Consider the following 27,641-nt stretch of genomic DNA (forward strand, 5'->3'; position numbering starts at 1 on the left):
CGGAGATCAAAGGAACTTCTGTCAAGCTGCTGCTGCCGTGACTAATTCCCTCAAAGACTGGCCTCAAGACACCTGTGGACACACCCATCCGACTATCAGGTACTATATAATCTCACTAAAACACTAGCAACACAATAGAAAGATAAGGGATTTCCCAGAATGATCCTAGTAAATGTGTCTAAAAACATCTGATACGCTCACAATGCAATCGCCTTTTTTTTTTCTAGTCCTTCGCTATCAATATCCTCAGCCACGAATCTTTCATCCTCGCCCAAATTAATGGGGAAACTGTTGTTTTCTCGGTCCGAATAGCTCTTTTTGTTGGAGGCTCCCATTATAAACAATGTGAGGATGTGAGGAGCCCCCACATTGGTGACGTCATCGTCTGCTACTTCCGGTACAGGCAAGGCTTTTTTATTAGCGACCAAAAATTGCAAACTTTATCGTCGATGCTAATAGAAGAAGGAAGGCTGGTGGTAAAAGTCAGAAGCTTATGTTGTTTATACGTGGAAATGCCATATCGGGAGCACCAATTATTAATGGGATCAATCAATTTCCAAATCGTTTAACAGGAATTATTTTAGCAAACTCTTCTTTAGACATTGTCCTACATGATACATATTATGTAGTTGCTCACTTTCTACTAAATCCTTTCAGCAAAAATATGGCAATATCGCGAAATGTTCAAGTATGACACATAGAATGGACCTGCTATCCCCGTTTAAATAGGAATATCTCATTTCAGTAGGCCTTTAACAAATACTCCAAAAGCTTCATGGATCTTAAAACAGGAATTTCTATTTCACAGACACAATAAAAGGATACACTCCTTCCTTGAGTAGTTTTTTCCATCGACACCCGTTTTTACCCGCTAAACCTGCCAGGCGACTAAAGCCCCGCCCTGCTCTCTCAACGTGACTTTTCATTTCCCCCTTGTGACTGCCAGCACATCAAGGCACTGGATCTTCTGTCTTCAGTTGGTATTCTTCTATTTGCTCGAGGCATCATGAGTGGTAAGCTGTGGACAGAAGAGCAGTTTAACTGCCCCGTGTGTCTGGATCTCCCCAATGATCCGGTCACCATCCCCTGTGGGCACAGCTACTGCATGGGTTGCATCATGGACTACTGGAGCAAGGATGAACCCAAGGGGATATACAGTTGCCCCCAGTGCCGCCAGACCTTCTGTCCTCGACCCTCCCTCTCCAGGAATACCATGTTGGCTGAAGCTGTGGAGCAACTCCGCAAAGGAACCCCAAGGTCTGAAGTGCATCAAAGCATGCGAGGAGCAATAAAATCCAAAAAGACTCTGCCCTCCTCGGCCGTGCAGTGCGACCTGTGTAAAGGAGAACAGAGGGCAGCGGTCAAGACCTGCTTGGTGTGCATGAGCTCATACTGTGAGAATCACCTCAAGGCACACCAGACCAACAAGGCCCTGAAGGACCACGAGCTGATAGCACCGACAGGCAACTTGGCCGAGAAGATCTGCACACAGCACAAGTACCTACAGGAGTTCTTCTGTCGCCAGTGCAAGGTGTTCGTCTGCTGGCTGTGCACCAGCAACCAGCACAAAGGTCACGAGTGCGTGTCCACCAAGGCTGAGCGCATGGAGAAACAGGTAAGCCTAGGAATTGGGGAAGATAACTATTCTTCAAGACGGAGTTACTTTCAACCAGAAGAACCAGTTTTGGTATCCCCGCATTGGAAGGCTTTGTGGATGCAAGGTGGTCTTTTCCTCTGCGTTGTGTGTCATTTATGCAACACGACCGACACCATGGGTTTCTAAGCTGCGCTTTACTGATAATACCGAACACAATTGTCATCAAAAACTTTCTGCCATCGTCGAGCCCCGACAACAGGGGTGTCAAACTCAAATACAGAGTGGGCCAAAATTTAAAACCGAACAAAGCCGCGGGCCAAGGTTGAACAAATGAACCTTTTAATAGGGACCCAAACAAGTTTTGCATTGAATATTGAACAAGCAAGGCTTATATAACTTTATACTGACATGCACAATCGAGTTTCAAATAATAATAATAATCAAAAAATATCAATGGCATATCAAAATTTAAATAAAATTGAATGCCTCTTTTCGGTGGCGGGATTGAGGTGGACGGGGTTTGGTGAGTTTGGAAGAGTTAGTGCTGCAAGGGGTTCTGGGTATTTGTTCTGTTGTGTTTATGTTGTGTTACGGTGCGGATGTTCTCCCGAAATGTGTTTGTCATTCTTGTTTGGTGTGGGTTCACAGTGTGGCGCATATTTGTAACAGTGTTAAAGTTGTTTATACGGCCACCCTCAGTGTGGCCCGTATGGCTGTTGACCAAGTATGCCTTGCATTCACTTGAGTGAGTGTATAAGCCGCATATATTATGTGACAGGGACGGCACGCTGTTCGTATGGAGGAAAAGTGGACGTGGCGACGGGTTGTAGAGATCGCCAAAGGCAATGCCTTTAAGGCCCACCCCCAATATTGTTGTCCGGGATGAAATTTGGGAGGGGCACTGTACTTTGGGAGTCTTCCGGGAAAATCGGGAGGGTTGGCAAGTAAGAGTATTAGCAGTGAATGCGGTGTTACAGCGGCGGGCCAGCTCTAATGTTAATTTGATCTTGCCTCAAGGGCCAAATTAAATTACACGGAGGGCCAAATTCTGCCCGCGGGCCAGAGTTTGACACCCATGCCCTACATCATGCGTGTCAAACTCTGGCCCGCGGGCCAAATTTGGCCGGCCGTGTAATTTAATTTGGCCCTTCAGGCAGACTTTTTTGGGGCTTTGGGAATCACTAATAAGCCGGAGTCCTTTGAACGCAGATTTCTTGCCGGGACATATGGTACAATACAATCGGCAAGATAGGATGGAGCTAGGCCGTGTAGTATTTTATACGTAAGTAGTAAAACCTTAAAGTCACATCTTAAGTGCACAGGAAGCCAGTGCAGGTGAGCCAGTACAGGCGTAATGTGATCAAACTTTCTTGTTCTTGTCAAAAGTCTAGCAGCCGCATTTTGTACCAACTGTAATCTTTTAATACTAGACATGGGGAGACCCAAAAATAACACGTTACAGTAGTCGAGGCGAGACGTAACAAACGCATGGATAATGATCTCAGCGTCTTTAGTGGACAGAATGGAGCGAATTTTAGCGATATCACGGAGATGAAAGAAGGCCGTTTTAGTAACGCTTTTAATGTGTGACTCAAAGGAGAGACTTGGGTCAAAGATAATACCCAGATTCTTTACGGTGTCGCCTTGTTTAATTGTTTGGTTGTCAAATGTTGGAGTTGTATTATTAAATAGAGGTCGGTGTCTAGCAGGACCGATAATCTGCATTTCCGTTTTTTTGGCGTTGAGTTGCAAAAAGTTAGCGGACATCCGTTGTTTAATTTCATTAAGACACGCCTCCAGCTGACTACAATCCGGCGTGTTGGTCAGCTTTAGGGGCATGTAGAGTTGGGTGTCATCAGCATAACAGTGAAAGCTAACACCGTATTTGCGTATGACTTGATCTTAGCCAAAAGATCATATTCACACTCCCCCGCGTAACACTGGCCTTTTCTGCCTGATGCCAACAGTTGTCTTCTCTTGTGTAGAAAGTTCTGTCCGAGATGCTGACTGAAATTCAGCAGAAGCTCAAAGACAGACAGCAAGTTCTGAAGGACATCATAGGGTTCCATCGAACCCAGGTTAAGAACCACTTCTTTAACCATTAGGCCACTGAGTAGGTAGAACAGAGGTACTGCAATACCAGGTTAATGTGTGGAGTGGATGGAGCAAGCCCCTATTCCATCTCCCTGTTTCAAAAATCAATTTAATATATGGTCCCCAGATAATTTAAACTGATAAGAACTGATACTACACTTGATCTTAGCCAAAAGATCATACTCAGACTCCCCCGTGTAACTTTGGCCTTTTCTGCCTGATGCCAACAGTTGTCTTCTCTTGTGTAGAAAGTTCTGTCCGAGATGCTGACTGAAATTCAGCAGAAGCTCAAAGACAGACAGCAGGTTCTGAAGGACATCATAGGGTTCGATCGAACCCAGATTAATAACCACTTCTCTAACCACTAGGCCACTGAGTAGGTAGAACAGAGGTACTGCAATACCAGGTCAATGTGTGGAGTGGATGGAGCAAGCCCCTATTCCATCTCCCTGTTTCAAAAATCAATTTAATATATGGTCCCCAGATAATTTAAACTTATAAGAACTGATACTATACTTGATCTTAGCCAAAAGATCATACTCACACTCCCCCGCGTAACTTTGGCCTTTTCTGCCTGATGCCAACAGTTGTCTTCTCTTGTGTAGAAAGTTCTGTCCGAGATGCTGACTGAAAATCAGCAGAAGCTCAAAGACAGACAGCAGGAGCTGAAGGACATGAAGAAGATGATGGACGGAATGAAGGTGGCAATAATGTTTAGTAACCAAGTAGTAATAATACTTCTTCTATTATTTTTTTAATGTTTTTACTTTACACATTTACTTTCCATACTCAACTTCAAAGTATAATACCTAAAAACTTTGACTCCGCCTTGCTGTTACCTTGTGCAGCGCTCTGCAGACCGTGTTCACAGCGACTCAGAGAAGGTTCTGCAAGAGCTGCAGCGATCACTGGAGCGACTCCAGGAGCTGTTGGAGGAGGTGCTGGATGAGGTCGGCCGGGAGAAGATGGAGAAGGCACAGGAGGTGACCGACAACCTGGAGGCAGAGATCAGGGAACTGAAAAAGAGGGACACTCAGATGAAAGACCTCAGTCAATGTGAAGACCACATCTACTACCTGCAGGTTTGGAGGTCTTGTGTACCCTCAGCGAGGTTCTGCTGAAAGCTATTCTAATCATACCTTTCCTTTCAGATGTACGAAACCATGTGCAGTCCATTAGAGTCGGGTGATCTTCCACCTGTGCAGGTAAACCAGGAAGCTTCCTTTGAACCCGTAAGGGATGCCATTCTGGATCTAAGAGACCAAGTAGAGGAACTGTGCAACCTGGAGCTCAGCAAGATCACCAAAAAAGGTAGAGATTTAGTTTTTGCTTCATAAGAAAGGTTTATATCAGTGGTTCTCAACCTTTTTTCAGTGATGTACCCCCTGTCAACATTTTTTTAATTCGAGTCCCCCTAATCAGAGCAAAAAATTTTTGGTTGAAAAAAGGAGATAAAGAAGTAAAATACAGCACTATGTCAGCAGTTTATGATTTATTAAATTGTATAACAGTGCAAAATATTGCTCATTTGTAGTGGTCTTTCATGAACTATTTGGAAAAAAGATATAAAACTAACTAAAAATTTGTTGAAAAATTAACAAGTGATTCAATGATAAATGCAGATTTCTAGAAGTAATCATCAACTTAAAGTGCCCTCTTTGGGGATTGTAATAGAGATCCATCTGGATTCATCAACTTCATTCTAAACATTTTTCACAAAAAAATAAATATTTAACATCAATATTTATGGAATATGTCTACAAAAAATCTAGCTGTCAACACCGAATATTGCATTGTTGCATTTCTTCTCACAGTTTATGAACTTACATTCACATTTTGTTGAAGTATTATTCGATAAATATATTTATAAAGGATTTTTGAATTGTTGCTATTTTTAGAAAACCCTCACGTACCCCTTGGCATACCTTCAAGTACCCCCAGGGGTACGCATACCCCCGTTTGAGAACCACTGGTTTATATGACCAAAGTCAATAAAAATCTAATACAATCACTTCATATGTGAATAAAGGATTCAAATGGGCTGGATTTAAAAAAAATCTATTGTTAGTTTACAAAGTCACTAAAATGAATCATTTGTTTATCATCTTTAAAACATTATTTCACTCAAAGCATATATTAAAATGATTACGTTAATCATTTCTATTTAATCTATTTGAATTCTGAATTGAAAAATTTACATAAATGGAATTTATATTTAATACAAATTAAAATATACTATATAAAATATATAGAGTATACACATTTAATTACTTTTGATCTAAAACAAGTAAAATAAAAAACTTATTTACTAACTAAATTTATACTTTTGTATTCTATTTAAATTTAAAAATAATATGTTTTAAGAATAAGTACACTTGAGAACATTATCAGCCCTATTCTTAAGATCAAATAAAATACCTTTATTTTCAAATAAATGGGTTATAAACCAAAGTGTTTACAGTTTGTGTGTGACTGCAATAACATAGACAACAATTACATAAAGCCAAACTAACTTTAAAAAAAATTAAAAACAAAAATGTAGTTGACAAATTATTAGCCTCTTAATCTTTAATAGTCAATATAAAATAGCTTTTCTGATTCAAAACGGAAAATAATGTCATTTAATAATGTTCTTACTATCAAGAATGTTATGAATATTGCAAACATTTGGCAAACTTTATTTTTGTAAATATTGAAAAGATTCTATGTGGCTAATAATTGTGTCTCACAATGACTAACCAGATATATATATATATATATATATATATATATATATATATATATATATATATATATATATATATATATATATACACATATACACAAATTTTATAAATATAATTATTCCATGTTATATTATGGATTTTAGATACATTTTTAAAAAGCGCAATTAATTAAATTAAAAGCTAACTTTGTAGGTAAAAATTGTACATTTACAGCTATGTTGATCAATGTGTGATGTGCCTGTTCAAATAAACTAATAAAATGAAAACACGAAATACAACTTCTATAATACTTATTTAAAAAATCATTACAATTAGAAAATAAATGAGATACATAAACACTATATCATGCTAAAAAAAAAAGGAAAATATGAAGAATACTGAGTTAAATTGAAAAAATAAATTATTTATTAAATTAAGTATTTCAATGATTTTGTTTTACATTAATTAAAAACAATCTAGTGTTTAATAATCCATATACATCCACTCATTTTGGAACAATAATTTTTTTTAACAAATCAAGTGATTTAAGTATGAATAATTTTACATAAAACTATATTTGCAATTAATTGGTTCACATCTTAATTATTTATTTGAATTTGTAACTAAAAAAAAAAGAAATCAATTAAAATACGGTTGAACAAAAAAATCTGTACAATTATTTTAGATTATTTTCCAACAGTTTACACATTATTTCAAATATTAATAATTGATTTTAGTGGCAATACAGCATGCAGCTGTAACACTTGGACATGTAATGTAATCACATTATGCAAAAAGTTAAATTTAATCAATGACTAGTTCATTAATGAAATAAATGAATAAAAAAGTATAGGATTTTTTTAACTAAATGTTTAAGAAAGATAATTGACATTAGAAAAGAAAACATTTAAAAAATAAAAACAAAAAGGTCAAGTATTTCATATTTTCTTTTAAATAAAAAGGAAACTATTGATTTATAACATTTTAATAAAGAAGTACACTATTTTTTTTGTGTCCAGACTATGTTGATGCATAAAATCAAATTTAAAGCCTTTTCTTCATGTTTATCTTTGCTTTTTCCAGTCAGCGAGACAACTTTATTCACACTGGGCAGTGGTAATATTGTTTTTTTTTTCTTATATTATCATATTTTTATTACTTTGAACACACAGTCACCATAATATCAAAGTAATAAGGTACTTTTTTTTGTATCCAGGCCATCGCAGCACCAGAGCGGGCTTTTTGAAATGTATGTATTTTCCTTTTCATGTTAAAAAATAACCAAAGCATATATTTCAATTGTAAGACATATTTAAAATATTTTTTCTACCTTCAGTGTTTTCACGAAACCCGAACAACCGTTCAGCAGGTAACACCGACATGCAAACCCATCCATCATAACGTGCTAAGTACTAATTGACTTGTTTTTCAGGCTCTTCGCCAACCATCTCACTGACATCGCGTAGTGCAGAAAGACGTGGTCTAGGTACAGTATGGGCGTCCATTATAATCGCAGTGGGCACGCGGGAAAATTGCACCATGTTTTACAATTCCAGGTGTCCGAGGGCTGGACGTGAGAAACAGAGACAACACACGAGGTGAGCATGGATGGTTCTGACGAGCTAGTACATGGCGGCGTCATCAACTCTGACCGAATACGTGTCTACCGCCCCTTTGCAGAGGTCACACAGAGATCACCCAGATTGTGGTCCCGACAGAGGCGAGATGAAGGCGAGTCGGGTAGGTTGGAGGAAGGACACTGGAACCCGTTTAGATAGGTACCCGCATACATTATGTCGACAATTGCAATCTGGAATTGTTCTTCCTGATTACTTCTGACAGAGACATACTTGCCAACCCTGCCGGATTTTCCGGGAGACTCCAGAAATTCAGAGCCTCTCCTGAAATTCAGCCAGAGCTGGAAGCCACGCCCCCTCCAGCTCAAACATGCACAGTTCGTAGCTTGAAAAGGAAGATTGCAGGCGGATCTGACGGCATTTAGAGTCATTTTTAAAAACGACAGCTAAACCTCCTTTTTGACCGAACAACCGCGGGGAATTAAAGTAGGAACACTGCGGAGGCAGAAGTTCATTGAAAGGGGCGGACTCACCGGCTCTCAGCCATGTTTCCGTCACACAGAGGAAGTCCGCGGGAAGTGAAGAAATCCTTCAGGATAAACGTTTTGTTTGTCAAAGATCTTGCGTTCACAAGACCGAACCTGGCGGGGGCCAGCACGTCCAAGGGCGCAGCTAATCCAGGTGGAGCCCGACACATAGCCCGCAAGTGGCGGGGGAGAGGACGACAGAGACGAAAATAGACGCAAACAACACAAAAACGAACAGAGCTGACAGCGAGAGACGCCAGGCCAAAGCACATACTGGCGCCATCTTCTGGAAACTCGGAAGTGCCGTTACTCACATAGTGAAAGGTAAGTGTTGTTGTTGTTTTTTAGTAACCATCAAGCACAGTACGGTTAGTAGAACAACTGTGTTTTTATTACTGTGTATTTGATAGGTGCCGTCTGAAATTCAACTATTTATTTTATTTATATATATAATATTTCATATAGATTTCACGAAACTCCTGATGATTGAGGGAACCCCTCATGAAACAGTTCTGTAGAGATGAAGTAGTCTTGTGATTTTTCCCACACATACATATTGCGCTCTACCACGGTATCGAGCACTATTCTCTGGATAATCCAATCAAGACATATATATATATATATATATATATATATATATATATATATATATATATGAAATACTCAAGTTGGTAAATTGGCTGTAAATAGAGTCCTCCCCTCTTAAAAACGCCCCCCACCCAAACCACGCCTCCATCCCACCCCTGACCACGCCCCCCACCTCCCAAAATCGGAGGTCTCAAGGTTGGCAAGTATGGACAGAGGACACCCTTTATGTCGACGGCCCTGGGACTGGCTGATTGACTTCGACATGAAGGGGTTCCTCTGTTTGTATTTATTTTTAGTGCAAAATAAAATGAACAATAAAGGCGGTGGCGCCAACAGGACTCAAATCCACATTCATCTGTTTAGCCTAAGCAGAGAGAGCCAGACTTCCATTTCCTGGATTCTTCAGCCAGCTCTACCCAAAAGATCCCGAGATGTTTCTTGGCCAGTTGAGAGACTTAGTTCCTTTAAAAGTCTACTGAAACCCACTACTACCGACCACGCAGTCTGATAGTTTATATATCAATGATGAAATATTAACATTGCAACACATGCCAATACGGCCTTTTTAGTTTATTAAATTGCAATTTTAAATTTCCCGCGATGTGTCGTGTTGAAGACGTTGCGGTATGATGACGCGTGCGTTTGACGTCTCGGGTTGTAGCGGACATTATTTTCCAGACCGATCAATTACAAAGTATTCTGGACATCTGTGTTGCTGAATCTTTTGCAATTTGTTCAATTAATAATGGAGAAGTCAAAGTAGAAAGATGGAGGTGGGAAGCTTTTAGCCTTTAGCCACACAAACACAGTTTAAAATTCCCGGAGGTGAGGCTTTACTATGGATCAGAGCGGTCAAGCGAACATGGATCCCGACTACATGTCTACCGGCAGTTATCGGTGAGAAAATTGTGGTATAAAGTCGCCTCTTACCGGTGATCAGCGGAGCTTGTGACGTCCATGCAGCTGCGTGACCACAACCCTCCGACTTCAGGTTTTATTTAATCTCTCTAAAACACTAGCAACACAATAGCAGATAAGGGATTTTCCAGAATTATCCTAGTAAATATGTCTAAAAACATCTGAATCGCTGTCACTTGCCCTCGCCTGTTTTTTGTTTTTTTTCTAGTCCTTCACTATCAATATCCTCATCCACAAATCTTTCATCCTCGCCCAAATTAATGGGGAAATTGTCGCTTTCTCCGTCCGAATTGCTCTTACTGCTGGTGGCTTACATTATAAACAATGTGAGGATGTGAGGAGCCTTACAACCAGTGACATCACGCGCACATCGTCTGCGACTTTCGGTAAAGGCAAGGCTTTTTTTATTAGCGACCAAAAGTTGCGAACTTTATTGTCGATGTTCTCTACTAAATCCTTTCAGCAAAAATATGGCAATATCGCGAAATGATCAAGTATGACACATAGAATGGACCTGCTATCCCCGTTTAAATAAGAACATCTCATTTCAGTAGGCCTTTAATGTGTCCTGTTTTCCACCCGAGGCTTAGGATCTCATCTCTGCTAGTTGCAGATGATTTTGTTCTGATGGCCTCATCAAGTTGTGACCTCCAGCGTTTACTGAGGATGTGAACCGTGACAAAGATTGAAGCTTCTGGTATGAGACTCAGCATCTCCAAATCCGAGGCAATGGCTCTCAATTGAAAAAGTGTGGATTGCATTGAAGCAAGATTTTAGTTTAAGTACTCATTTCGGGTGACTTAAAGTGAGACATTATCACAATTTTTGAAGGGTTAAAACCAATAAAAATCAGTTACCAGTGGCTTATTTTATTTTTCAAAGTTTTTCTCAAAATTTTACCCATCCCGCTATATCCCGAAAAACTGCTTCAAAGAGGTTGATTTTAACCATCGTTATATCCACCCGTCTATTGTCCTGTGATGTCACTGCGTGAAGCCACTAGAAACAAATATGGCGGATAGCACAGAAAGGTATAGCATAGTAGCTCGGATTCAGACTCGGATTTCAGCGGCGCAGGCGATTCAACAGATTACGCATGTATTGAAACGGATGGTTGGAGTGTGGAGGCAGGTACGGAAAACGAAATTGAAGAACAAACTGAAGCTATTGAGCCATATCACGACAGACAGCGGCACGGGAGGAAGCGCGGACATATTCGGCGATCGTCTTCTAACCAGCGATTGGTATGTGTTTGTTTGGCATTAAATGTGGGTGGAGGGAAAGGCTGGATGCAAATATAGCTACAAATGAAGCATAATGATGCATTATGTACATACAGCTAGCCTAAATAGCATGTTAGCATTGATTAACTTGCAGTCATGCCGTGACCAAACATGTCTGATTAGCACACTCCACATAAGTAAATAACATCAACAAAACTCATCTTTTTGATTTCGTTGACTTTATCGGTGGAAATGCATCTGCTTTGAGTGTCGCAGGATATCCACACATTCTTGCCATCTCTGTCGTAGCATAGCTGTCGTCGGTAAAGTGTGCAGAACAAACGAGGGACTTTCACATCTTTTGACCACTGTTGCAACTTGAATCCGTCTCTGTTCGTGTTGTTACACCCTCCGACAACACCGACGAGGCATGATGTCTCCAAGGTACCGGAAAACAGTCAAAAAAACGGAAAATAACACAGCTGATTTGACTTGGTGTGTGTAGTGTGTTTGAGAAAATGGCGGATTGCTTCATGTTGTGACGTCACGGGTGAAAGGTCATCGCTCGACAGGCTATCAATTGAAAGGCGTTTAAATCGCCAAATGCACCTTTTTGGAGTTCGGAAATCGGTAAAAAAACATATGGTCTTTTTTCTGCAACATCAAGGTATATATTGACAAATACTGGTGATAATGTTCCCCTTTAAACATATTACTTTGTACTCAGTTTTACCCACTTTACACCAATTTCTGCAATGTGCAACACGGGACAAAAAAACTCTGGACCTACTGTATACTAATTCAAAAGATGCATACAATGCCACCCCCCGGGATGGTCTGATCAAAATCTAGTATTACTATCACTTCAGTATGTTCCTGCTGTGAGGAGGCAGCCTGACTCAACAAGAGGCATGTCTCGCCCTGCAGGACTGTTTTGAGACCACAGACTGGGACATGCTCTGTCAGCCTCAGATCTGGTGATCGGGACGAGTTGAGTAGGATACAGTGGCAGCTTAAAGTTCAGCTGCGGGAGGGAAAAGATGCCTACAGGAGGAAGCTGGAGGCCAAAGTCCAAGGAGCTGATTATCGACTTCAGGAAGAAAAGGACCCCAGTGAAGCCCATAAACATTAAGGGCCGGGAGGTGGCAGTAGTGGACCATTATAAATACCTGGAAGTCCACTCGAACAGCAGACCGGGAAGGAAGGACAACAGCAAAACTGCATACAAGAAGGGCATGAGCAGACTTTTTTTCCTGAGGAAGCTCGGGTCCTTTAATGTGTGCAGCAAGCTGTTGGAGATCAATAAATCAATGATTATTTATATAGCCCTAAATCACTAGTGTCTCAAAGGGCTGCACAAACCACAACACAAACCACAACGACATCCTCAATAGAGCATTCTCTTGATGAGTTTCAAGCACACCTGTGAAGTGAAACCCATTTCAGGTGACTACCTCTTGAAGCTCATTGAGAGAATGCCAACAGTGTGCAAAGCAGTAATCAGAGCAAAGGGTGGCTATTTTGAAGGAAGTAGAATATAAATATGTTTTCAGTTATTTCACTTTTTTTTGTTAAGTACATAACTCTACGTGTTTATTCATAGTTTTGATGCCTTCAGTGACAACCTACAATGTAAATAGTTATAAAAATAAAAAAAATACATTGAATGAAGAGGTTTGTCCAAACTTGTGGCTTTTACTTTATATATATAGTACACATGTTATCTTGTTATGTATTGTGGTACATTTTTGGTCTAATTTTTACCCATTGTTTTCACCCACTTGTGTGCATTATCCTTTTCCATCCTCTATAACTGAGCTACTGTGTATAACAACTTCCCTTGTGGATCAGTAAAGTGTGTCTAAGTCTAAGTCTATCTCAGAATCTTGTTCACAAGTTAGGGTGGGTGAAATTGACAAGTGGATCGGTGCAACAATGTATTGGACAGTCGTGATAAAGTAAGAGCTGAGCCGAAAGGTAAAGCTCTCGGTTTACTGGTTGTTCTATGATTCTACCCTTATGGACGCAAACTTTGGGTAGAAAGACATAGGCCAAAATGTGTTCCCTCCACAAATATTTTTCATTCATTTCCACATTCAGAGTGAGGTTAAAATTTGATGTTGTATTGTTGTCAACAGTGAAGGAGAACACCCTAAGACCCAGCCCAACTCCAAGCCGGAGAGCGTCCCAGTCCCTGTGGAGCAGGTCCAGTCAGAGTCAGGATGTCCCTGCAGTCCCTTCTCCAACCCTAATGAGTCCAAATGGGACTCTTGTGGCTGTCTCTGCTCCAGCTCCTCCTATGGCTTCTCTTACTCCTGCACCACCGTCCACTGGAGGTAAAACCTTTGTTCTTGTGTTGCGGAGCAGCCTTAACAAACTTTTATTTCAGCATTTAGTCGGATGCAGTCTATCAGCTCCATTTTCCGATCCCGCCGTGGAAACGCGCATGTCGGAAACGCGCCATCTGCAGGCACATGTGAGCTCACATAGCTTCAATTTTCGCTCATGCAGCCTTTTCATACACTGGAAATAAATGCTATGATTTTTCGACAGGGGTGATGCCGACTGTGCCTGAAACACCAACACAAGGTAATCCACTTCCACAGTACTTCAAATTACTAAATCCATTTCCATCGTTTGTATGATCGAACCTCTGAGAAGATACATTGTCTTTCCAGTTAACCCCAGTCTGTTCTTGGACACGCCCACAACCACGGTTCCTACTCCCGCTTTCCCTGCACGTAAGTGACAAGCACACATGCACCTGAATGCAGCATATTGTGGTCACTCCTCTACAGTTACATTTAGCAAACACGCCGGGAAGTCCTGGACATTGAGTCGAAGTGGACCATGTTCCGCACCTCTATTGTCGAGGCGGCTGATTGGAGCTCTGGCTGCAAGTTAGTTGGTGCCTGTCGTGGCGGTAATCCTAGAACCCGTTGGTGCACACCGGCGCTGAGGGATGCCGTCAAGCTGAAGAAAGAGTCCTGTCAGGTTATTTTGGCTCGTGGACTCCGGAGGCAGCGGACAGGTACCGACAAGCCAAGCGGTGTGCGGCTTCAGCGGTCGCGGTGGCAAAAACTTGGCCATGGGAGGAGTTCGGAGAAGCCATGGAAAACGACTTCCGGACGTCTTCGAATCGATTCTGGACCTCCATCCGCAGCCTCAGGACGGGGAAGCGGTGCACTGTCAACACCGTGTATGGTGCAAATGGTGTTCTGCTGTCTTCCACTGCGGATGTTGTGGATCGGTGGAGGGAATACTTTGAAAGACCTCCTCAATCCCAACAACACGTCTTCCTATGAGGAAGCGGTGGCTGGGGGATATGCGGTGGGCTCTCCTATTTCTGGGGCTGAGGTTGCTGAGGTAGTTAAAAAGCTCCTCAGTGGCAAGGCCCCGGGGGTAGATGAGATCTGCCCGGAGTCCCTTAAGGCTCTGGATGCTGTGGGGATGTTTTGGTTGACAAGACTCTGCAGAGTCGCGTGGACATCGGGGGCGGTGCCTCTGGATCGGCAGACCGGGTGGTGGTTCGTCTCTTTAAGAAGGGGGACCGGAGGGTGTGTTCCAACTATCTTGGGATCACACTCCCCATCCTTCCCGCTAAGGTCTATTCAGGTGTACTGAATAGGATCCAGGAGGAACAGTGTGGTTTTTGTCCTGGTCGTGGAACTGTGGACCAGATCTATACTCTCGGCAGGGTCCTTGAGGGTGCATGGGAGTTTGCCCAACCAGTCTACATGTGGTTTGTGGACTTGGAGAAAGCATTCGACCGTGTCCCTTGGGAAGTCCTGTGGGGAGTGCTCAGAGAGTATGGGCTGTCAGACTGTCTGATTGTGGCGGTCCACTCCCTGTACGATCAGTGTCAGAGCTTGATCCGCATTGCTGGCAGTAAGTCGGACACGTTTCCAGTGAAGGTTGGACTCCGCCAAGGCTGTCCTTTATCACCAATTCTGTTCATACCTTTTATGGACAGATTTCTAGGTGCAGTCAAGGCATTGAGGGGTTCCGGTTTGGTGGCTGCAGGATTAGGTATCTGCTTTTTGCAGCTAATGTGTTCCTGATGGCGTCATCTGGCCAGGATCTTCAGATCTCCCTGGATCAGTTTGCAGCAGAGTGTGAAGTGACTGGGATGAGAATCAGCACCTCCAAGTCCGAGTCCATAGTTCTCGCCCGGAAAAAGGTGGAGTGCCATCTCCGGGTTGGCGAGGAGACACTGCCCCAAGTGGAGGACTTCAAGTACCTAGGAGTCTTGTTCACGAGTGAGGGAAGAGTGGATCGTGAGATCGACAGGCGGATCGGTGCAGCGTCTTCATAAATGCGGACGCTGTATTGATCCGTTGTGGTGAAGAAAGAGCTGAGCCGGAAGGCAAAGCTCTCAATTTACCGGTCGATCTACGTTCCCATACTCACCTATGGTCATGAGGCTTGGGTTATGACCGAAAGGACAAGATCACAGGTACAAGCGGCCGAAATGAGTTTCCTCCGCCGGGTGGCGGGGCTCTCCCTTAGAGATAGGGTGAGAAGTTCTGCCATCCGGGAGGAGCTCAAAGTAAAGCCGCTGCTCCTCCACATCGAGAGAAGCCAGATGAGGTCGTTCGGGCATCTGGTCAGGATGCCACCCGAACGCCTCCCTAGGGAGGTGTTTCGGGCACGTCCAACCGGTAGGAGGCCACGGGGAAGACCAAAGACACGTTGGGAAGACTATGTCTCCCGGCTGGCTTGGGAACGCCTCGGGATTCCCCGGGAAGAGCTAGACAAAGTGGCTGGGGAGAGGGAAGTCTGGGCTTTCCTGCTTAGGCTGCTGCCCCCGCGACCCGACCTCGGATAAGCGACGGAAGATGGAAGGGCGGATATAGATTTTATATATATATATATATATATATATATATATATATATATATATATATATATATATCTTGGGACGACTCATAATCGCAATTCAGATGTGAATCGCCTTTCTTGTGCACCCCTATTCCTTGTTGCAATTGCTCCTCCACATTATCATTTCACTAACAGTCCTAATAGAAAACATTAGAGAGGCAGGTAATTTAATGAAAGCAATCACTCCTCCACACGCCATACAGGTGATTAATTGTAAACGTGCCAGAAACACTGCTGTAGCGATGTTTTTCTTTTAACACTTGTATTTATTTATCAGTGAGAGAGATCAGCGTTGACAGCATCCAGGCTGCAGAACCAAGAACAAGGGAAGACTTCCTACAATGTGAGTATTTACCGTTTACCTTTATAATAATATAATGTATATGTAAATACATGTATGGAGAATAACTTACTACCTTAAAATTTGACACCTACAAAATCAGGAGTCAATATTTTATTCATAGATAAATGTGTGCGCTGAGAAATAATAATGTAATGCACAAAATGTAATGCTTAAGACCTGTCCTAATATTTGGGACATGGGCAACAAAAAAAGCAAGAAGTTCAAAAATATACAGCTTCAAACATATAGCACAGGGGTGCCCATTACGTCGATCGCGAGCTACCAGTCGACCGCGGGGGGTGTGTCAGTCGATCTCCAGCCAGGCTTTTAAAAAAAATAGACCTAAAAATTAGTGATCATCAATCTTCCCCAAGACGTCACTTAAATGACATTCACGGTACCGGAGGGTCTTGTGAGATGACGCTGGCTGCTGCAAAATCATTATTATTAAAAATGACCGAGAGGAAGGCGAGAAACACTTTTTATTTCAACAGACTCTCGCGCCGTACCTTCCGTCAAAACTCTAAAGGCCGACTGCACATTTCCTATCTTCACAATAAAAGCCCTGCTTCATGCTGCCTGCGCTAACTAAATACAGAGTCTCGGAAAACTGGCGTGCACAAGCGATCCCTCAGAAAGCTGGCGTGCACATCACTTGTGCACGCCAGCTTTCCGAGACTCTTATTTTGTTAGCGCAGGCAGCATGAAGCAGGGCTTTTATTGTGAAGATAGGAAATGTGCAGTCGGCCTTTAGAGTTTTGACGGAAGGGACGGCGCGAAAGTCTGTTGAAATAAAAAGTGTTTCTCGCCTTCCCCTCTGTCATTTTTTCATAATAATGAACTGGCAGCAGCCAGCGTCATCTCACAAGACCCTCGGGTGCCGTGAATGTCAATCAAGCAAGCTACGGAATTTGCCGCCAATGTTTTTCTTGTAAAGTGTATGGAAGCTGGATGAATTAGATGCCAAAAACCAACCACTTTCATGTGGTATTGTACAGAAAGGACAACTTTTTTTCTCCTCTATTTGAAAATGTGGGCGTTATCATCATTACTGTCTGATTCCAATCAATGCAAGTCATCAGAATCAGGTAATACACCAACTTATATTCTTGTCTTCATGAAAGAAAGACATCTATATGTGTTACACATGCTTGTATTATCATTAAACACATTTAACTTGTTTACAAAAATGTCTCTTTCATAAATAAATAAATATAAATGATATATATAAATGAGGTAGATCCCCTCGAGTTGGTCAATTGAAAAGTAGCTCGCCTGCAGAAAAAGTGTGGGCACCCCTGATCTAGCAGGTAATGAAGCACATTGATATCAGGTGTGTCACAGGATGACCTACAAGAGAGTTAGACTCAGTAGTAAAGATGGAAAGAGATTCATCTGTAAAAGAGCAAATGGACAATGTTCCTCAACTTCATGTGCAAAGGTTTGCAACTCTCATCGTTATCAGCGCAGAACATCATTGGAAGACAGAGAAACCGGAGATGTCCCTGGAGTATTTTATTGGAGGTCAAAGGTTTACGATGGTGTGACTATACTTCCAGAATCTACTTGACGGTCAACACAATCCGCCACCCGCGGAAAAAGCTCCATCATGCAAAAAGGAAGCCCTATTTGAACATGGTCCTGTAAGCGCTATCTAGTGGAGTTACATAGAGGCTCCAAGGACTAAGTTTGCTTTAGGCCCCCAAAACGACTAAATACGCCCTTGCCAGCTAAAGGGGAGGGAAACATTGGGTGTGTTATCAGCGTTCAGTTAAAAAAACAGCATCTCAGATGGGCAGCTTGCATGTTTGGAAGGAACATGACGCTGAAAGGTATAAAAAAGTTTAAGAGCAACACATACAGTCAAGAAAATAAGTATTTGAACAACCTGCTATTTTGCAAGTTTTCCCACTTAGAAATCATGGAGGGGTCTGAAATTTTCAGGTGCATGTCCACTGTATGAGGGATAACCTACAAAGAAAAATCCAGAAATCACAATCTATGATTTTTTAACAATATATTTGTGTGATACAGCTAAAAATAAGTATTTGAACACCTGTCTATCAGATAGAATTCTGACCCTCAAAGACCTGTTAGTCCGCCTTTAAAAGTCCTCTACTCCACTGTATTATCCTGAATCAGATGCACCTGTGTGAGGTTGTTAGCTGCATAAACACACCTGTCCACTCCATACAATCAGTAAGACCCAAACATTCAGCATGGCTAAGAGCAAAGAGCTGTCCAAAGACACCAGAGACAAAATTGTACAACTCCATAAGGATGGAAAGGGCTACGGAGAAATTGCCAAGCAGCTTGAGTTTATACCAAATAGTTCTATTTTGGTTTCATCAGACCACATGACATTCTCCCAATCCTCTGCTGTATCATCCATGTTTCCATTTTAGTATAAACTCAACTTGGGCTTCACGGTGGGAGAGGGGTTAGTGCGTCTGCCTCACAATACGAAGGTCCTGCAGTCCTGGGTTCAAATCCAGGCTCGGGATCTTTCTGTGTGGAGTTTGCATGTTCTACCCGTGAATGCGTGGGTTCCCTCCGGGTACTCCGGCTTCCTCCCACTTCCAAAGACAAGCACCTGGGGATAGGTTGATTGGCAACACTAAATTGGCCCTAGTGTGTGAATGTGAGTGTGAATGTTGTCTGTCTATCTGTGTTGGCCCTGCGATGAGGTAGCGACTTGTCCAGGGTGTACCCCGCCTTCCGCTCGATTGTAGCTGAGATAGGTGCCAGTGCCCCCCGCGACCCCAAAAGGGAATAAGCGGTAGAAAATGGATGGATGGATGGATGGATGGATATAAACTCAACTTGTCGTTTTTGGAGGAAGAAGAATACTGAGTTGCATCCCAAGAACACCATACCTACTTTGAAGCATGGGGGTGGAAACATCATGCTTTGGGGCTGTTTTTCTGCTAAGGGGACAGGACGATTGATCCGTGTTAAGGAAAGAATGAATGGGGCCATGTATCGTGAGATTTTGAGCCAAAACCTCCTTCCATCAGTGAGAGCTTTGAATGGTTGACCAAATTCTTATTTTCCACCATAATTTACAAATAAATTCTTTAAAATTCCTACAATGTGAATTCCTGGATTTTTTTTTTTTCACATTCTGTCTCTCACAGTTGAAGTGTACCTATGATGAAAATTACAGACCTCTGTCATCATTTTAAGTGGGAGAACTTGCACAATCTGTGGCTGACTAAATACTTTTTTGCCCCACTGTATATGTCCAAACTGGAGTGGACAACCTGTATTGTCATACATACTGTAAACTGTTGATAACAACTAAAATATGTCCAGTAGGATACGACGGGGTGGTCTACATCCATACATTTCTAACATGTTTCGCATTGTTTGCTTTGCAGTGAAATAACTTTAAAAACCATACTTACCCTTTTACTCATCTTTGTAGATTCTGTCAACTTCACCCTTGACCCAAACACTGCCCACCGGCGTCTGGTTCTCTCTGATAACAACACCAAAGCTACCCTGCAGGGTGCAGCGGTGGCCTACCCTGACACCCCCGAGCGCTTCGACGGTTGGACCCAGGTGATGTGCGGCAGCGCCTTGTATTCCCAACGCTCCTACTGGGAGGTGGAGTGGCGAGGCAGAGGGTCCTCAATGGGCGTGGCCTACGGATCCCTCCTCAGGAAAGGCTCAGATGCCAGGTCTGGAATCGGTTACAACGCCCAGTCCTGGACTCTAGAGCTGTCGGACACCTGCTGCTTAGCTTTGCACAACAACCAAAAAAGGGACATACCTGTCATCTATTCCCCCCGTCTGGGGATCTTCGTGGATCTGTCCACGGGGACGTTGGAGTTCTACGGCGTAGCAGAAAACATGACACACCTTCACACCTTCCGGGCAAACTTTACCCAGCCCGTTTATCCCGTCTTTGGCGTGGGGAGCGGGGTCGGAGTGGGTCTGGACTTTGCACTTGGACAGTTCAGCTCCACCTCAGACAGCATCAAGTTGTGTCCCATGTGAGGACACTTCGAACAGAGGATATAGAACATGACTGAAGTTTACTTATTTTCTCACAGTGGAACCCGTTTTTGTCGAATGACTGATGTTGACATAACATGTGGATCTGTCTAGAGCAGGGGTCGGCAACCAAAATTTTGAAAGAGCCATATTGGACCAAAAATACAAAAACAAATCTGTCTGGAGCCGCAAAAAAATTAAAAGCCATATTACATACAGATAATGTGTCATGAGATATAGATTGAATTATGAGGACTTAAAGGAAACTAAATGAGCTCAAATATAGCTACAAATGAGGCATAGTAATGCAATATGTACATACAGCTAGCCTAAGTAGCATGTTAGCATCGATTAGCTTGCAGCATACTTGCCAACTCTCCCGGATTTTCTGGCAGACTCCTGAAATTCAGCGCCTCTCCCGAAAACCTCCCGGAAGAAATTTTCTCCCGAAAATCTCACGATATTCAGCCGGAGCTGAAGGCCACACCCCCTCCAGCTCCATGCGGACATGAGTGGGGACAGCCTGTTTTCACGTCCGCTTTCCTGTTATATAAACAGCTTGCCTGCCCAATCACGTTACAACATCTACGGATTTTAATAAAAAACTGCACACACAAGGAGACAAAGCAGAAGAACGAGGAAGTTACAGCCATGGCGACGCCGTCTGTAATAGAGTGATCTATGTTGTCTGTTGCCATCTCCTGGTGAATGTTGGCTATAGCTTTATGGGGTTGCTTTTTGATTGGCCAACGATTGACGTGGTGTTGTGCACCTGACGGCAAGTGACTCTCGCCAGTACGCAAATGGCAGAACAAAGGTTACTTAAATAGTGAAAGGTAAGTGTTTTTTTTAGTAACCAGCAAGTACAGTACAGTTAGTAGAACAACTGTGTTTTTATTACTGTGTATTTGATAGGTGCCGTCTGAAATTCAACTATTTCTTCTATTTATATATATAATAAAACAAATATATATAGCAAGAATTCACTGAAAATCAAGTATTTCATATATGTATATATATATATATATATATATATATATGTGTGTATGAAATATATATGAAATACTCGAGATAGTGAATTATACTCCGCCCCTATTAACCACGCCTCCACCTCACCCACGACCACGCCCCCCCACTCCCCATCCCCCGAAATCGGAGGTCTCAAGGTTGGCAAGTATGGCTTGCAGTCATGCAGTGACCAAATATGTCTGATTATCACTCCACACAAGTCAATAATATCGACAAAACTCACCTTTGTGAATTCATGCGCAACGTTATAAGTTTGGTGGACAAAATGAGACAGAAAAAGAAGTGGCATAAAACACGTCTTAGAAAGTCGGAGAAAGTTATGCATGTAAACCAGGGGTGTCCAAAAAGCGGCCCAGGGGCCATTTGCGGCCCGCAGCTAATCGTTTACCGGTCCGCCACACATTCTGCAAAAATTGCAAAATTGATAGTATTGCAAAAATGACAAAAAAAACATTTTAAAAAAGTGGCAATGTTGACACAAAGCTGCCTTGCAGGCAGTTTTTTTTTTGGTTCCTTTTGTCTTTATTTTCTTTTTTTTACATTGCTAAAAAAAAAAGGACAAAAAAATCTATGTTATAATGAATTATTACTTAAAAATGATCACTTTAAAATGTTTTATGTGGAAAAAATATTGCATATGTTGTGTGGTTGCCATATAAAAACATCAAAGTTTTGACAAAAGAGCATAAAACAAACAAAATAAAAGTTCAAACTTAAAATCGACAGATATATCGGAAGTTGATCTTGAAATTTAAGTGTTAAAAGTTAAAAAAAAATAATAATAAAAATGTATCACTTTATGAGTGGGGAACTTTTTCGGATCTCAAATATATTTAGTAGGATTTTATTTACCTTTTCACTGTGATTACTCAAAAATACTAAATTAAAATCAATGATGTCCTGCAATATTGATCTTTGAGGGCTTTAATTGCTAAATAAAGGAACTCTCCTGAAGGAATCAATAAAGTACTATCTATCTATCTATCCATCTAAATACTGCATATTTCAGTTTTACTATAAAAAACAAAGTTGTCTTTGACATAAAAGGCATAAAACCTTATTTGTTTTTCTTTATATCAACCTCAAGTTAATATACAGATTTACTGTAAGCATTAAATAAAAAATAATATATAATAATTTGACTTTTTTAAAACATTTTAGTGACTGAGACCCTCTATGCTCCCCAGGAGCCCTAAGGATAAAAAAAAAAGTCCATATATTTTGTTATGGTTTGAAAATGAAAAATATCAAAATGGCCCCCGCATGCTTAAATTTTTCCGTGTGCGGCTATCTGTGGAAAATGTTTGGACACCCCTGATGTAAACAAACTAGGGTGAGTTCAAGGACCGCCAAAATTAGTAGGACCAAACGGCGCCCGCTAAATACTCGAATCCGTGAAGCATGTTTAAAATAAACAGCGTGCTTTATAGCAATTAGGGAGGTTTGTGTCATGTTTGTCCTCCTACAGAAACCAAATTAAAACAACAAATACCGTATTTCCTTGAATTTGCGCCGGGGCGCTAATTATTCAAAAACCTCTTCTCACTCCTGCGCTTACCAAAGGCATGCGGTAAAAGTAAGCATGCGCTAACTATTTTAAAACCTTTTGTCACTCCGGCACTTACCAAAAGTATGCAGTAAAAATTAGAGTGTGATGTAAGTTTGGACCTTAAATCCTACTGAATAGCTCTAAATCTTCTTCCCTTTATGCGATTTCAAATTACCGGTATTGATATCAGCCTCCTCCATTTTGAAAATGATGACAGGGGAAGTGTCACTCGTGACGTCACGAGTTTGACCAGGCGGTAATACTAAGCATGCGCTAATTATTTTGTGAAGCGAGTTTGACCCGGCAGTAATTCAAGGCAGGCGCATACTATATGTCTTACGGAAATTCAAGGAAATACGGTATGTTTTTTTCCCGTCATCATTTCCATTTTTCATATATTTTTGAAAACATTCCAGAGAGCCACTAGGGCGGCGCTAAAGAGCCGCGGGTTGCCGACCCCCGGTCGAGAGACATAAGAATGGGCCAATAAAAAAAATCAATGCTTTTTCAGACTACAACAGTTTGTTAATTTAAACTGAGTCGTTTTCATAGAAAAAAACATTTGACTTTTGTGGTAATGTAGATATTATTTTATTAACCTACTTATGCATGTATACATTTATGTTGGCTACATTGATAGTGGAGGCCCTTAGGGATATTTTCGTTCACTTTTGTCTAAAAGCGCCAAATTTGGCAAAAGTGTTGTAGCTCAGGGCATACTTTAATGATTTAGCGAAGGGGCCCACGCCGGTGACCTTTGGCGTCGCCACAACGGCCAATCAATCATGGCCGCCACTCAAAATATTTTTTATCTCCAACATTTGAAACAGATGAGCTACAAATGTAAATTTGGTGTCTATTTCATGTGTTTAGACCAGGGGTCACCAACCTTTTTGAAACCAAGAGATACTTCTTGGGTACTGATTAATGCGAAGGGCTACCAGTTTGATACACACTTAAATAAATTGCCAGAAATAGCCAATTTGCTCAATTTACCTTTAATAAATACATCTATATGTATAAAAAAATGGGTATTTCTGTCTGTCATTCCGTCGTACATTTTTTTTCCTATTACGGAAGGTATTTTGTAGAGAATAAATGATGAAAAAAACACTTAATTGAACGGTTTAAAAGAGGAGAAAACACACAAAAAATGAAAATAACATTTTAAAACATAGTTTATCTTCAATTTCGACTCTTTAAAATTCAACTGAAAAAAATCAACAGAAAAACTAGCTATTTTGAATCTTTTTGAAAAAAATTAAAAAAGAATTTATGGAACATCATTAGTAATTTTTTTTGTTAATTAAGATTAATTTTAAAATGTTGATGACATGTTTTAAATAGGTTAAAATCCAATCTGCACTTTGTTAGAATATATAACAAATTGGACCAAGCTATATTTCTAACAAAGACAAATCCTTATTTCTTCTAGATTTTCCAGAACAAAAATTTTAAAAGAAATTCAAAAGACTTTGAAATAAGATTTAAATTTGATTCTACAGATTTTCTAGATTAGCCAGAATAATTTTTGGGAATTTTTATCATAAATTTGAAGAAATATCTCACAAATATTCTTTGTCGAAAAACAGAAGCTAAAATGAACAATTAAATTAAAATGTATTTATTATTCTTTACAATAAAACAAATAATAATTGAACATTGATTAAAATTGTCAGGAAAGAAGAGGAAAAGGTAAAAATGTATATGTGTTTAAAAATCCTAAAATCATTTTTAAGGTTGTATTTTTTTCTCTAAAATTGTCTTTCTGAAAGTTATACAAAGCAAAGTAAAAAAATAAATGAATTTATTTAAACAAGTGAAGACAGAGTCTTTAAAATATTTTCTTGGATTTTCAAATTCTATTTGAGTTTTGTCTCTCTTAGAATTAAAAATGTCGAGCAAAGCGAGACCAACTTGCAAGTAAATAAATAAAATTGAAAAAATAGAGGCGGATCACTGGTAAGTGCTGCTATTTGAGCTATTTTTAGAACAGGCCAGCGGGTTACTCATCTGGTCCTTACGGGCTGCCTGGTGCCCGCGGCTTTAGACAATTAGAAATGTGTTGGAATGCTCATTTTTATTTTTGGGTGTGTCTAGACCCCTAATTTGCATATTTACAATTGGCGTTTTGCTATCCTGAAGACATTGGAGGTAACTTGTACATTGTTATGAGTACAACCTGGTGCAACATGCATGATTCCTTTCTAATGTTTATATGAAATGGTCACAGACCACATAATGAATACCACTGGTTTGGGGATGACTTGATTGAAGCTTCTTAGGACTTAATAAGGAGGGGACGGCATGATACTCATGCTTTCTAGCCTTTTTAACACGAGAACTACTAGAGTAGCGTCTGCAGTGTTCGTGGTATTTGGCCTTATTTAATACAAGAGTTGATGCCATACCTGAACCATCATTCAATGGATCAATTGTGACATTTGGTATAGTATTCGCAATTTCAATGAAATCTTTGAGATCCTTTTCTAGCGCCAAAAGTCCTTCGCTTTTGGGTGTTTGTAAGGGGTCATCAGACTGTAATTGGCAGAGACAACATAAGTCCCAATAGATGCTGCTGCTGCTATTACTATCAGATGATGTGGAGGCCATATTGTTTGATAATAGCTACACTGAACAATGCATTACATGAAAATAAAGTTGGGGAGAGGTAACACTGACTTTTTCTACTTTTACTAATGTTACAATGAAATATATTTGTAACTTTACATTCTATCTGTGTTGAAATACAAACCCTGTTTACATATGAGTTGGGAAATTGTGTTAGATGTAAATATAAACGGAATACAATGATTTGCAAATCATTTTCAACCCATATTCAGTTGAATATGCTACAAAGACAAGATATTTGATGTTCAAACTGATAAAAAATTATTTTTTTTTTGCAAATAATCATTGACTTTAGAATTTGATGCCAGCAACACGTGCCAAAAAAGTTGGGATAGGTGGCAATAAATACTGATAAAGTTAAGGAATGCTCATCAAACACTTATTTGGAACATCCCACAGGTGTGCAGGCTAATTGGGAACAGGTGGGTGCCATGATTGGGTATAAAAGCAGCTTCCATGAAATGCTAAGTCATTCACAAACAAAGATGGGGCGAGGTACACCACTTTGTGAGCAAATTGTCGAACAGTTTTAGAACAACATTTCTCAACGAGCTACTGCAAGGAATTTATGGATTTTACCATCTACGGTCCGTAAAATCATCAAAAGGTTCAGAGAATCTGGAGAAATCACTGCACGTAAGCGATAATACTACAGACCTTTGATCCCTCAGGCGGTATTGCATCAAAATCCGACATCAGTGTTTAAAGGATATCACCACATGGACTCAGGAACACTTCATAAAACTACTGTCAGTAACTACAGTTGGTTGCTACATCTGTAAGTGCAAGTTAAAACTCTGCTATGCAAAGCAAAAGCCATTTATCAATACCAAGGAACGCCACTGGCTTCGCTGGGCCCGAAATCATCTAAGATGGAGTGATGCTGTAAAGTGGAAAAGTGTTCTGTGGTCTGACGAGTCCACGTTTCAAATTATATTTTGAAACAGAGGAAGGAGTGTCCTCTGGAACAAAGAGAAAAATAACCATCCGGATTGTTATAGGCGCAAAGTTCAAAAGCCAGCATCTGTGATGGTATGGGGGTGTATTAGTGCCCAAGGCATGGGTAACTTACTCATCTGTGAAGGCACCATTAATGCTGAATGGTCCATACAGGTTTTGGAGCAACATATGTTGTCATCCAAGCAACGTTACCATGGACGCCCCTGCTTATTTCAGCAAGACAATGCCAAGTCATGTGTTACAACAGCGTGGTTTCGTAGTAAAAGAGTGCGGGTACTTTCCTGGCCCGCCTGCAGTCCAGACCTGTCTCCCATTGAAAATGTGTGGCGCATTATGAAGCGTAAAATATGACAGCGGAGACCTCGGACTGTTGAACGACTGAAGCTCTACATAAAACAAGAATGGGAAAGAATTCCACTTTCAAAGCTTCAACAATTAGTTTCCTTAGTTCCCAAACGTTTATTAACTGTTGTTAAAAGAAAAGGTGATGTAACACAGTGGTGAACATGCCCTTTCCCAACTACTTTGGAACGTGTTGCAGCCATGAAATTCTAAGTTAATTATTATTTGCCCAAAAAAAATAGAGTTTATGAGTTTGAACATCAAATATCTTGTCTTTGTAGTGCATTCAACTGAATATGGGTTGAAAAGGATTTGCAAATCATTGTTTTCCATTTATATTTACATTTAACACAATCTCCCAACTCATATGGAAACAGGGTTTGTAGATTTTGACAAGTGTTCGTTTTCCAGCAGACATATATCCACACATGTTTATTTTCTTCTGCTTTATTGATCAAAAGAGACAAGCCATTCATGAAATAATCAGCTAGTTGTTGTTTAATAAGCTCTAACCATGTAATGTCAAAAAGCAAACCTAACAACTACATCCGTCTCAATTGGCACACTTCTGTACTTAAGTCTTTTGAGTGCATACACGTGCTCCCACTGATGAAGTACGCAATTAGCGGCTGACTGTCAATACTTGTAATGTAGACTGCACTGATAGGACACACCTGC

The 27,641-nt window shown here is 40.8% G+C and overlaps 1 protein-coding gene, 2 long non-coding RNA genes and 2 pseudogenes across 4 annotated transcripts in view; 2 read left to right on the top strand and 3 right to left on the bottom strand.

The window, feature by feature from the left end:
* LOC133555169 (uncharacterized) overlaps positions 1-2,621 on the bottom strand; it is a 45,366-nt gene extending 42,745 nt beyond the window's left edge. Inside the window, exon 1 of the long non-coding RNA XR_009807278.1 lies at positions 1-2,621. This is a non-coding gene — a long non-coding RNA (uncharacterized LOC133555169).
* trim25l (tripartite motif containing 25, like) lies at positions 912-25,705 on the top strand. Of its 2 annotated transcripts, none has more exons than XM_061904700.1 (16): positions 912-1,615; positions 4,297-4,392; positions 4,540-4,773; positions 4,843-5,002; positions 7,480-7,512; positions 7,613-7,645; positions 7,733-7,765; positions 7,829-7,882; positions 7,953-7,994; positions 8,077-8,127; positions 13,368-13,565; positions 13,619-13,705; positions 13,783-13,818; positions 13,908-13,970; positions 16,388-16,453; positions 19,881-25,705. In XM_061904700.1, exons 1-16 carry the CDS (start codon positions 1,007-1,009, stop codon positions 20,453-20,455), a joined length of 2,370 nt encoding a protein of 789 aa, XP_061760684.1. In that variant the 5' UTR covers positions 912-1,006; the 3' UTR covers positions 20,456-25,705. The 2 variants fall into 2 exon arrangements, with proteins under 2 accessions (XP_061760684.1, XP_061760683.1); XM_061904699.1 differs by having other exon boundaries at positions 913-1,615; positions 8,077-8,136.
* On the bottom strand, positions 3,710-3,869 carry LOC133555303 (U2 spliceosomal RNA; annotated as a pseudogene).
* Positions 4,063-4,226, bottom strand: LOC133555304 (U2 spliceosomal RNA; annotated as a pseudogene).
* LOC133555170 (uncharacterized) lies at positions 9,185-13,100 on the top strand. The gene is made up of 2 exons (XR_009807279.1): positions 9,185-10,703; positions 12,157-13,100. It is a non-coding gene; the product is annotated as an uncharacterized LOC133555170 (long non-coding RNA).
* Positions 25,706-27,641: the final 1,936 nt, after the last annotated feature.

Source organism: Nerophis ophidion, linkage group LG06 (genome assembly GCF_033978795.1).
Source record: "Nerophis ophidion isolate RoL-2023_Sa linkage group LG06, RoL_Noph_v1.0, whole genome shotgun sequence".
In the NCBI taxonomy this organism is placed as follows: domain Eukaryota; kingdom Metazoa; phylum Chordata; class Actinopteri; order Syngnathiformes; family Syngnathidae; genus Nerophis; species Nerophis ophidion.